Raw genomic sequence first — 13,609 nt, 5'->3', positions numbered from 1 at the left:
ACAGGTTTGGTAGCATGGGTAGGTTTAAGGGTGGGTTAAGGTGTAAGGGATGGTCAACAGTGTATTTACAAATGTAATTACAAAAGTTATTTATAGATGTAATTACATACATGTATTTAATCAAGCATAAGTACACAATAAATACATGTATTTACACAATAAGTACATTGTAAAAAAACTTTTAATTCCTATGTAAGTATATATTAGTTAAGGCCACTTAATATAAAGTGGGACCGAAATGAGTTATTAAAACTACTATATTTAGAAATGTGTTGAAAAAAATCTTCTCTCTGTTAAACAGAAATTGGGCAAAAAAATAAACAGGAAGGCGAATAATTCAGAGAGCCTAATAATTCTGACTTCAACTGACACTGTACATTTATACATTTGTACTAGCAGCCAATTATATTCATTACAAATGTATTTATGTAGATTTGTGCAAGAAGTAAGCAGGGCATATTACAGAGGACTCGTTTCAGGCAGTTCAGAATCAAAATCTATTTTATTGCACGCCTTTTGTGTTCGCACACGTCTGCATAACGCACCGCATGAAAGGTAATGTTAACATCCGAATAAGGACACTTAAAATAGTCCATGCAAAAGAGATGCTTTTATTTTGGAGTGCACGTCTGCATTCACCTGTCCTCATGCTGCTGTCTCTCCATGTTTCTCCGTCTGTCAGAGAGGGAACCTTGCGCGCAGGCGACCGCGTGTTGAGTGTGAACGGTGTTGCGGTGAACAGACAGAAACATGCTGACGCTCTGACTCTGATCATGCAGAGCAGCCAGGAGGCTTTCTTCCTCATCGAGTACGACATCATGGTCATGGGTGAGCAGACACACAGATGAGCACGAGCACACACACACACACACTTGAGTATGCTTGTATGCACAGATACTCTCATGTGGCCCTAATTAGAGTAGAAACATATTCCATTTCCCTCTAGAGTCCCATAGGAGCGAGAGAAAAAACAAAACGATGAGGTCTCTTTTGCTTCTCCTGAATGGCATTTGTCTTAATAAGAGCTGGATTGCACTATAAGAAATGTCCAAAGAACAAATGATTGCAGCTTCTGCTGTGCACGCTTTATACTCCTAACATACTTTTAGTTTGTCGTTGGCCAGGTTTCTATTTTAACCTTCAGTGAATATTTTCAAAGCTTGCAAAAAAGAAAAATCCCAAATGTGAATTAGATCCAAGATCCTTTAAAGATCCCATAAGAATAAAATATAGTTTTATAGATGTTAGTATCAGTCTTGTTAGGCCCCGTTTATAGACCTTTTTCTTGGAACGCAAAATTACCTATTATGCTTTGCGTGTATGCGCAAGGAGAATGCGAAGAACTTCTGGTCGGCAGCTGATGCGTGTAAACAGTCACATTTGGACAGCTTTGAAACGATAGTTTTAATCTATTTTACCAGCATTTATCCTCTTTGAACTAATACTGTTGTCCATCAGCACCATTTCCTGGACTGATCATTTAAAGAAATGCGATTTAATAGGATGGAAAACAGCTGCTGTGAGGCGTTTTCCCCTCGTTGTCAGACGCATCTTCTGCAGTTTAAATGAAGCCTCGTCATCGCTAAAGTCAACATTTTCTCTTTATTTCAAATATATAACCAGCCCAAACAAATGTAGTTCACCAAAATGTTTGGCACACACACACGTAGCCTGTACTGTGCCACTGACACACTGATTTAATAACTGTGACAAAGTGAAAATTTAGGCTAGTGTCATTTCGAAATGACAGAAAAACACAAACCGTGGTAAAAACAACACACGAAATAAAACACAAACGGCTCGCGATTAGAATGAACAGCAAATCAGCCAGCAGAGGATCAATAACAGACTTTTATTGGTCATTTTTGTAAATTGCACGACTTTCATACCTGTTAAGTTTCATGCCAGTACTCTGGTTTGCTCTCTCACTTCCTCTTGTCTGTCTGTCTGTCTATCTGTCTCTCTCTCTCTCTCTCTCTCTCTCTTTTTCTCTTTCTCTCTTTCTCTCTCTCTCTCTCTCTCTCTCTCTGTGTGTGTGTGTGTGTGTGTGTGTGTGTGTGTGTGTGTGTGTGTGTGTGTGTGTGTGTGTGCTAAAGAGCCGCTGAGCTAACAGCTGACAGGCCGGGAACGTGCAAACACACACACTGTTATTTCTGATGGCAGACACGTGAACTAGGAGAACGTTTTTCTCGTATTTCTGATGCGCTTGAACCACATGTGACAGATTATAACTGCTTTAACAGACACATTTCTAAGTTGTGTGTCACAAAAACACTCTGTTATCCATTAAAAACGTTATTGAAACCCATTTTCGGAGCGCAAATGACCAGTTGTACACACTGTAAACGGAAGTTTTTAGCATTCCACTGGAAGACACAGGTCGCTATGGCGCCCTCCATGCAGCAGCCATGAAAAAGGTCTATACTGTCAGGACTTGATGCCCAATTCCGTTTTGTTGCCTATATCTGCCTGTCTGTTGTTTTAATTGTGACCCATATCCAATTCATGCGTTTACACTTACCATCCAATTTACGATGTCGCGCATGCATAAAGGCGGGTTCTAGCATCTGTGCCACACTAGCTATGATGGATGAAATTGTCTTGTTTTTAGCTCTGCGAAATATGCGAAGTGTAGTATAAGCAGTGAATGGTTTAGTCCTGATTTACCCCCACGCAGTTTATGTAATGGAATGGCCCTGATGTGTGTGTGTAGTTGAAGATGTTGCCTTTGCCTGTGTGAGAGAATAAAGTTGTTCTATGTGTAGCCCGCAGTGCGTGTATTAATAGCGACAAAAAGCAAAAGTTATAACACGAAGTTCACCCAATTTAAAATGATTTTGAGGCGGGAAAGGGCCGTCATTGCAGCTTGCGCAAATTGTTTACATGCTTTATGATGTCCTCCACCATTCAGAAAAATGTGTGGGTACGAGAGAGGTCTCAGGTCTGGTGGGAGCAAATTGTGGCGACTGACCACTTTCCTCCTCTGTGTTTCCTCTGATGTTGTTTAACTTGTCGGCATCTCCACACACGCTCTTCTTTCTGTCATTTAAACCGTGGAGAAGCACCACACTGTCGCAAGTTTAATGGTGTACAGAACGGAATGCCTCAATAAATCCGATCTGCCGGTTTACATCACAGTCGCATTGTCACAGATCCGATCTATATCTGATTTATTTCCACATATTAAGGAGGCCTGAAACAGATATCTGAATATCCGAATGCATGTGTTTTTTTCGCGTTTACACGGTCATAGAACAGATCCCATCTGTATCACATAGCAAAAATCGGAATTGGGTCACATTTAACTGGCAGTGTAAACGGGGCCTTAGTTTTCAGGATATCTATTAGCTAATGCAGGGGTGCCTTTAAGGGGTGTGTAAACTCTGGCTCACATTTTCAAAGCAGAATATCAGACTTTAACAATGTTTTTCAGATAAACGAGAATGTTCACTTAATCTTAAATATCTGCAAACATATTGTAAAAAGAGCTATATATAAATAAATTAATAAACATGAATATTATGGCATTTTTATGCTTTAGAAGAGTCAAAAGCTTACATACAGCACCTTTAAAAGAACAAAAGGAGAAATAAAGGTATTTATTATGTCACATGAGATTTACATTTAGATTTCTTCTTTGTTCGAATTAAACACAATAATCGAAAAGTATTTCATTATTGTGTCATAATTGCCGATTTTTGGAAATATAGATTTATAAATCACACGAAAGCAGATGATAAATAAGTTTGTATTGATGTATGTTTTTTTGTATTAGACAGTGTTTGGCTGAAATATTTTAATTTGGAAGTCTGAGTGTTCAAAAATCTATTGAGAAAATCACCTTTATAGTTTTCACAGTAAGTTCTTACTGACAAATAAATTTAAATATATTAATTTATTAATTTGCAATAGCAAATTGACAAAATGGCTTTATGGAACATTATGAAATTTTATGGATCTTTGCTTAATATTCTAATGATTTTGGGCATAAATAAAAAATCTATAGTTTTGATCGATACATTGTATTGTTGGTTATTCCTACAAATATATGTGCTGGTTTTGTGGTCCAGGATTACAGTTTTACTTGCATTTTGATGGGATAAATTCACTCTTACAAATATGCAAATTATGTAAAAATTCTCAAAAAAAAAAAAAAAAACTGTAAATTGTGTTGTCCAGGGTCCCAATTTTACTGTAATTTTGTTCATATAAATTTACTCTTAAAATATGTAAATGATGCAAAAATTATATATATATATATATATATATATATATATATATATAAAAAAAAGGTAAATTTTGTTGTTCAGGGTTCCAATTTTACTGTTTTTTTTGTTGATATGAATTCACTCTTAAAATATGTAAATTATGTAAAAAAAATTTAAAAATATGTGGGTTTTATGTAAATTCACTCTTAAAAGTATGTAAATCTGTAAAACATATGTATATTATATATATTACATTTTGTGAAGTTAAATTATGTAGAAACAATATGTACATTTTGTTGTCCAGGGGCACAATCTTACTGTAGTTTTGTTCAGATAAATTCACTATTAAAAAAATACGCAAGTTTTGTGTAAATTCACGCTTAAAAATGTGTAAATTATGTAAAAATTAAATGTAAACAAAATTATGTTAAAAAAAATCTTACTGTAATTTTGTTCAGATAAATGTACTCTTCAAAATATGTAAATTTTAACAGCCTCATAAAAACAAATAAATGTTTGTTTTGGTCAAAATTTAGAAGTATGGCATTTTCTATTTTTGAAATGAAAAATGAAACATCTTTTATTTTCTTGTTTTCATCTCTCTGGGTGTGTTCTGGGCTGCTATCATCAGATTCAGTGCAGAAGTCCTCTGGGCCGCTGCAGGTGGATATTGCTCGCTCCGCAGGCTCAGTTCTGGGTCTCAGTCTCTCTACCTCCCTCTACAGGAACAAACAGGTCATCACCATCCAGAAGATCAAACCTGCCAGTGTTGCAGACCGGTGAGCACATGCATAGATACAGCACGCTACACAAATCCAGAATATATATATATATATATATATATATATATATATATATATATATATATATATATATATATATATATATATATATATATATATGCATACAACTATTATGCTGAATAAACAATTTATTAGCAATTAGCAGCTGGTTGATTTCATATATACTTTCAGATATACGTATAAATCCCTAACTGTGAGTTGTAAATACAATATATAAAAATATTTTATATTTTTATATAGTAAAACTCACAGTTAGGGATTTATAAATATATCTGAAAGTATATATGAAATCAACCAGCTGCTAATTTTCTAAAAATGTAAAATATTTGTATTCATTTTCACAGTATTTCGTGTTTTTTCTATAATCTTCCTATAATTAAGTCTTATTTCTTTTAGCTTGGCTGGAATAAAAGCAGGCTAAGTTTTTATTTTTAGTGTCAATATCATTAACTCCCTTTAGAAATATGTTTTTGATTGGCCACAGAACAAAGCACTGTTCTCTAATAACTTGCGTATTAAACCTACACTCATCGGCCACTTTATTAGGTGCAGCTTACTAGTACCGGGTTGGACCCACTTTTTCCTTCAGAACTGCCTTAATCCTTTGTAGCATAGATTCAACAAGGCACTGGAAACATTCTTTTTTGGTCAATATTGACATGATAGCATCACGCAGTTGCAGCAGATTTGTCAGCTGCACATCCATGATGTGAATCTCCTGTTCCACCACATACGAAAAGTGCTCTATTGAATCTATCTGGTGACTGTGGAGGCCCTTTAAGTGTAGTGAACTTATTGTCATGTTCATGAAACCAGTCTAAGATGATTTGTGCTTTATGACATGGTGCGCTATCCTGCTGGAAGTAGCCATCAGAAGATGGGTACACTGTGGTCATAAAGGGATGGACATGGTCAGCAACAATACTCAGGTAGGCTGTGGCGTTGACACAATACTCAATTGGCACTAATGGGCCCAAAGTGTGCCAAATATCCCCCACACCATTACACCACAGTATAGATCCATGCTTTAATGTTGTTTATGCCAAATTCTGACCATACCATCCGAATGTCACAGCAGAAATCGAGACTCATCAGACCAGACGTTTTTCCAATCTTCTTGTAACGACTGGTTATTTGAGTTACTGTTGTCTTTCTGTCAGCTGGAACCAGTCTGGCCATTCTCCTCTGACATCAACAAGGCATTTGCACCCACAGAATTACCGCTTACTGGATATTTTCTCTTTTTTGGACCATTCTCTGTAAAACCTAGAGATGGTTGTGTGTGAAAATCCCAGTAGATCAGCAGTTTCTGAAATACTCAGACCAGTCCGTCTGGCACTAGCAACCATGCCGTCACTGAAATCACCTTTCTTCCCTATTCTGATGCTCTGTTTGAAATGCAGCAGATCGACTTGACCATGTTTACATACCTAAATGCATTGAGTTGCTGCCATGTGGTTGGCTGATTAGAAAGTTGAGTTAACGAGCAGTTGGACAGGTGTACCTAATAAATTGGCCAGTGAGTGTAGTTAAGCCTTTAAATGGCACTTTAAGCTGAATACTATTATCTTGCAAAATTCATTCATTTTCTTTCAATTCAGGCCTTTATTTATCTGGGGTCGCCACAGCGGAATGAATCGCCAACTATTCCGTCATATCTTTTACGCAGCACATGCTGTGTTGCAACGCAGTACTGGAAAACACCCATAAACTCTCATTAACACACACACTACGGCCAATTTAGTTTACCCAATTCCCCTATAGCGCATGTGTTTGGACTGTGGGGTGAACCGGAGCATCCGGAGGGAACCCACGCGAACACAGGGAGAAAATGCAAACTCCACACAGAAATGCCAACTGATCCAGCCGTGGCCCGAACCAGCAGCCTTCTTGCTGTAAGGCGACAGTTCTAACCACTGAGCCACCATGCTGCCCATCTTGCAAAATAACTAGTAAAGTTGTATGTACTGTCATCATGGCAAATACAAAAGAAATTAGTTATTAGAATTTATTATTATGCTTGAAAAAAATCTTCACTCTATTAAAAAACCCTATCGCAAATATTTGCTTTCTGGGCGTGATGAATATTTACAGTATGTACAGTATGCTTTAATTCAAAATGTATCCCCAAAGCACAGTTTTCAATGTCACCTTGCTCTTTTGCCGATTACATCCCTCACAGCTTGTGTTGCAACCAAAACATGCTAATTTAATTAATCAGAAAAAACTGCACTCGCTCATTCTCATTTAATTCTTCATTCAGCACAAACACATGATGCCATTCTCTTCTGTTGCTTTCTGCTTTCTTTACCTCACACCTTCTGTCTGTTTGTCTGTTTCTGGTGTCTGCATGTGTGTGGTCAGATGTGGAGCTCTGCATGCGGGAGATATTCTGCTGGCTATAGACGGCATGAGCACTGAACACTGCTCTCTGATGGAGGCACAGCAGCTCCTGTCCAGCTCCTCTGAGCTCACCAAGCTGGAGATCCTGCCCTCTCTGCACAGCTCTCAGGACACAGGTTTGACACACACACACCTACACAGAGACACACACATTCGCGTGAGCATGCATGCACACAAACGCACATACCTGTATGCACCAACAAAGAGAGACGCACACACTGTATTTTCACATATCTGCATGCACACTCACACATACACACAGCCAAACAGACACATACACAGCCACGCATATCTACACACACACACGCAAAGACCAACACAGCCACACATATCTGCCCGCACATGTTATGTGACATTTTAGTAAAAATAAAAAGTACTTATTTATGGGTTTAATTATTTTTTAATCCTAATTATGAAATTATTGAATATATTCATTTAATATACATAAACACCACTAGCTGAAGCAAAAACTCAAAGCAGGATCATTTGACAATTTTATGTTCATATACCACTCACTGAATGCACTATTATAATACTGTGGTCTGACATTTTTTATTTTTTTATTTATAATTTTATTTTTTTCTAAACGCTACTTATTGAATTAAGTGTTAAATACTCATCAAGATCATGTGACTAAAGCATTCTGCAAGTTGAAAAGTGTATTTTGTCTTTTTTATATTTGAAAACCACTTATTAAATTTAAAAACCTCAACATGGTGTGACAATCAATTTATTATATATTGGCTGATGAACTGAAGCTGGTTCCAATCTGACTGGACCGAGAAGGTGCAGGTGGTCTATATATATATATATATATATACAACAGTTCTGTCTGGTTCTTAAATCTGATTGGCTGATAGTCATGATATATTTAAGTAATATCAGCACCCGTACAGCCTCTTTACCCTTTGTGTATTACTCCGCCCACATACAACCAGCAAAAAACAGACACTATCTGTAGTATCTAAAGTTTAAAAGATGCTTGCTCAGCTGTTTAACTGTCAGCTTAAGATTTGAATCCAACGCGAAAGAAAGTAGTTCCTCATACAAAAGGGCTTTTGAGACTCTCCATGTTTGATTTTGTGTTAATATACACAATTGTGCCGTCAAACTGTTGTATAAACGCAATATCACACTCGTAGCTGTGCGATATGGCTGTATATCGGCACTGGTGGGGGCAATGAGCAATTTTACACTCGTAGCAGTACGATATGGCTGTATATCGGCACTGGTGGGAGGCGTGCCGATCGTACTGCTACGAGTGTAAAATTGCTCATATATATATATATATATATATATATATATATATATATATATATATATATATATATATATATATATATTTTTTTTTCATTTTGGCTTAGTCTCTTTATTACTTGGGGTTGCCACAGCGTAATGAACCACCATATATATTTAATAGATGCAAAAAAAGGTTAAATTGTTAAATATTTATTAATATTGTAAATAGCTGCTTTCTTATTGTATGTACTTTCAAATGAAATTATTGTTTAAGTAATTATTGCTTTTATCACTATTACCATTAATAATAATAATAATAATATTAGAGTGATTTGTAAAGAATCATGTGACTGAAGATTGGAGTAATGAAAATTCATCTTTAAAATCAATAGAATATATAATTATATTAAAATTTGAAGTTATTTTATAGTGCAATAACATTTTACAATTTTATCATTTGTACTGTATTTTTGATTAAATAAATGCAAGCTTGGTATGCAGGATAAGCATTTTTAAAACATCTAAAAATCCTACTTGACCACAAACTTTTGAGAGTGAGTGAGTGAGTGAGAGTGTGAGTGTGTGTGTGTGTTTGTGACATATCAGGACACAAATCTGTATAATGACACAGGTATTACAAAAAGGAGGTGAAATATGAGGACATTGGTGACGTCCTCATTTCTCAAAATGCTTATAAATCCTAGAGAATGAGTTTAATCAGACAGTAAAGCTGCACACAGACTCCTGTGATGGTTGGGTTTAGGGGTGGGGTGAGGGCAATATAATATATGGTTTGGACAGTATAAAATGAATGTAAAGCTATGTAATGTCCCCAATTTTCACAAAAACAAACGTGTGTGTGTGTGTGTGTGTGTGTGTGTGTGTGTGTGTGTGTGTGTGTGTGTGTGTGTGTGTGTGTGTGTGTGTGTGTGTGTGTGTGTTTTGCGCAAAATATATGATTACATTAAGACATATTTGTTTTTGCTATAGTCTGTTATACATATTTATTAGTTGGATGGTTAATGTATAAATGTCATCTGCATAATGAAAACTTAAATGGAAAAAGCATACTCAAGTTTGACTTGCCAAACAGAATTTATTAATCTGGACATGACTGGATAAAAAAAAAATATTATGTAACATAAGTAACAATTAAAAACATTGTTTTGGTTATCAGGCATTTTATATATTTTTACAGTGTCGTATTTACAGTATGGCATTAAACAGCATGCTAATTCATTTGTTGTCAACAAGATGAACATTGGGTAGCACGTTCGCCTCACAGCAAGAAGGTCACTGGTTCGATCCTCGGCTCAGTTGGCATTTCTGTGTGGAGTTTGCATGTTCTCCCTGCGTTCGTGTGGATTTCCTCCGGGTGCTCCGGTTTCCCCCACAGTCCAAAGACATGCGGTACAGGTGAATTAGGTAGGCTAAATTGTCCATAGTGTGTGTGTGTATGTGTGGATGTTTCCCAGAGATGGGTATCCGTGTAAAAACTTGCTGGATAAGTTGGCGGTTCATTCCGCTGTGGCGACCCCGGATTAATAAAGGGACTAAGCCGACAAGAAAATGAATGAATGAGTGAAGATGAACATTCAGGCTGATTTCAAGTCTGCCCTAATTACTACAACAGGAGCATTATCAAAACTCTATTTTAATTTCAGATTCTTTTTTTGTTTGCATTCCATCTCCTGCAGCTTTGAACATTCTTCCTTTCCTCCTCCTCGTCTCTCGTTGACCTTTCTGCATGCCAGTGTGGGTTTGTAGTGGTTGTTGGAGTCCAGCTTTGGGCCACTTTCTTACAAGTATCATGAGTCATTCTTAATATGAAGAGCACTGCAGGCAAGACTTCCCCTACCCTACAAGCACACACACGCGCACACAGCCTTCACTCCGGCTTTAGAAAACCGCATTCTGACTGTATCATTGGATTTTGTAGAAATGGGATATGAATAGTTCATGAAGTGATTTGTACACCTGCATCCTCCTCAGCTCAAGCTTGAGCTCTGCAGGCAGATCATCTGTCAGAATAATCTCATATGTGGAGTCATTTTCCATGCACACGCATTTTACATTGCAGAAGGGAGAACTGAGAAATGTAGGGATCGGACAGTGTGCTGAATGCCTAAATGATGCCGCAGATTTATATGAAGATCTGTTTCTCTAGTGTGTTTGTGTTTTGATTGTTTATTTGGTCAAAAAGATTCACATTTAAATAAAGATAATTTTGAATATATTTTAAAAGTAATTTTGTACCCAGGTATGTTTAAGCAAATGCTGAGTCAGGTTTCCTACTTTAAAGCGCACCTATGATGAAAATCATCTTTTATAAGCTGTTTGGACTGACCTGTGTGTAGGTATAGTGTGTCTACAGTCATATTAGAGTGATATAAAGGTAATGAGTCTCTTTTTTTTTTAAATTTCCTGATGATAAAATATGATTCAAATCCCTCCCATTTTGAGGCTCACCGCAACGTGACGTAGGGGTGCGGTTTCCCCACCCACCAAATTGATTGACAGCCACATATTAACATGTCTCCATAGTAACGCGTGTAATTATATCCACAAGAGAGAACTTGCGCAAAACAACCAGGAATAAAAGATCTGTTCAGCTCTCTGTGATCATCAATCATCATCAAATATGATCAAGAATGAGTTTTACAGGTTTAAAACGTTTTTAAAACAGCGTGTTTATAATGAGTTACAGTCATTTTACTGTCTTAATCACCACAGCTTTATGTCAGTACAATAATAAAAGAAGCTTCAATCCCAGTTTATTTTGTACATTAACATAACAGATATCCATACAGCAGTGGATATTAATGTGTATCCTGTCACATTTGTCATGCAAAAACGACATGTGTGTGTGTGTGTGTCTGTGTGTGTGCTTGAACTTTGCAATGACATTGTGTGTGACTCGTTGCAGAAAGGCTTAAATTAACTCCACAACAAATACATCAAATAATCATTGGGAACGTTCTTACTGTAGTATTTCTTACAAATGCTACATGAGATCGACTTCCTTCATGTTACTGTGCTGTTTATCTGACGCAGCCAGAGATTCAGGCATAGTGTTCAGAGCAGAAAATTCTAATATTCTGAAAGGTATAAAATAATCTGATGGGTGTTTTGGGCAGAAACTTTACAGACACATTCTGGAGACACAAAAGGCTCATCTTAAATCTTGAAAAAAGGGAAAAACTAGGTGAAAAAACTAGGGTAAACCTTTAAGACAATGGCACATTTATTTATACAGCATAATGGTACACAATGGTAATTCAAAATGCTTCACATAAACAAGAAATTTAAATGATAATAAAATAATCACAACAAGCATAGGTATCAAAAATAATAAAGAATTAAAATGATTAAAATTTATTAAAATTATGTGAAAGAAAAAAAGAGAGAAACAGAAAGATCAGTGTGTACTGAATACCTTGATGCTGCATCTATATTTGTATATTTCTCTAGTGCGTTTTTGTTTTTTAATAGGGCTGGGTGATTAATTAAAAAGAAACTGAAATCGACATTCAGAATCTATAATTGGTGAATTTTCTAGGTTAATTTTTTTTCAATTACTTTCCTATATTGCATGTGGAGTCACGTGACTCTGCACTGTTAAGGCTGATTTATACTTCTGCAGCCACATCTGATCTTTGAAAGGACCCATACTTGAGCCTTACTTTGCACTATGTTAAGTTTATTTATAAAATATTTCTGCCTTTGATTGCTTGTAGCCGGTTCCGCATTATTCAATTTATGATTCACCAATCAGATAATTCCTAAGCCGCTATTAATACCCTAAGTTCCATATAACAGCCATCTTCGTTTGAGGAACGCCCCCTTCCACCCCTACTCCTCCTTTCCTGGATAGGTGGCACGGCGACCCAGTGGTTAGCACTGTTGCCTCAGAGCAAGAACGTCACTGGTTTCAGCCCTTACCAAGCCAGCCAACATTTCTGTGCAGAGTTTACACGTTCTCTTGGGTTCCCCGGTTTCCTCCCACGTTCCAAAAATATGCAACTTAAGTTAATTGACTAATCCAAATCGGCACCATAGACATGCTCCTAGTTAGTAGTCATCTCTTAAGAGAAATCACTATCTGTTCATTACAGCAGGGATTTCTCGAGATCTACCTGAGCTCAAACTCCCCTCTCACCTTGCAAACAGGAGGGAGCCCTGGGCTCTCTCTCCCGGGACAGCATGCCAAACAAGCTTTATTATCAATCATCAGCTAAATGTAAACTCCTGAAATTGACGATGATTGGAAGCTGTGATAAGATGCCTGGAGACGACAAATTTTTAATATAAATCATTAAGTCATTTATTTTCAGTTTTTATAAGAAAAAAAATGAATGTTTTCGGCAATGTGTGTTTTAATTTCAGTTGTTCAACATTGATGTTCAATAAATAATCATAGATAGTAGTTAGTGTGTGTTTTCTTCAATTATTTTAAAGTCAAGCAATGCGCCCTTCATTCAAATAAATCTTTCACTTGTAATATGTAAGCATATTTACTGTACAAAACTTGTCAGTGAACTATGAATGAAAAAAAGGAAGTAAAATAATTGTTCATTAATCCTATCAGAGTTAAAATGTTAAATTGAGATTTCAATTTTAGACCAAAACCCAGCCCTATCAAAAAGTTTACATTTAAATAAAAAAAAACTTTTCTATTTGAACAAAAAAAATTAATAAAATAAAATAAATAAAATAAATAAATAAATAAATATATATATATATATATATATATATATATATATATATATATATATATATATATATATATATATATATATATATATATATATATATATATATATATATATATATATACACACACACACACACACACACACACACACGTTATTTAGTTCTGCTTTGGCTAAAATGAATATTGTAAGTTCACCAGTTTTATTATTTCTTCTTTATTTTATTGTATTATCAATATAGAAA

The 13,609-nt window shown here is 35.9% G+C and overlaps 1 protein-coding gene across 14 annotated transcripts in view; it reads left to right on the top strand.

The window, feature by feature from the left end:
* grip2a (glutamate receptor interacting protein 2a) overlaps positions 1–13,609 on the top strand; it is a 100,781-nt gene that overhangs the window by 56,725 nt on the left and 30,447 nt on the right. For all 14 annotated transcript variants that reach the window (XR_012383798.1, XR_012383799.1, XR_012383792.1 and 11 more), the window contains 3 exons: positions 683–828; positions 4,840–4,987; positions 7,376–7,530. Coding sequence is in view for 4 of the 14 variants with exons in the window: in NM_001430888.1 (NP_001417817.1) it covers positions 683–828; positions 4,840–4,987; positions 7,376–7,530 (449 nt within the window). In the remaining 10 variants the exon portion in view is untranslated. The remainder of the gene's footprint in view (positions 1–682; positions 829–4,839; positions 4,988–7,375; positions 7,531–13,609) is intronic.

This window comes from Danio rerio, chromosome 8 (assembly GCF_049306965.1).
Source record: "Danio rerio strain Tuebingen ecotype United States chromosome 8, GRCz12tu, whole genome shotgun sequence".
NCBI classification, from domain to species: Eukaryota; Metazoa; Chordata; class Actinopteri; order Cypriniformes; family Danionidae; genus Danio; species Danio rerio.
Note: the sequence above shows the minus strand (reverse complement) of the source record. Positions and strands in the feature narration are given on the sequence as shown.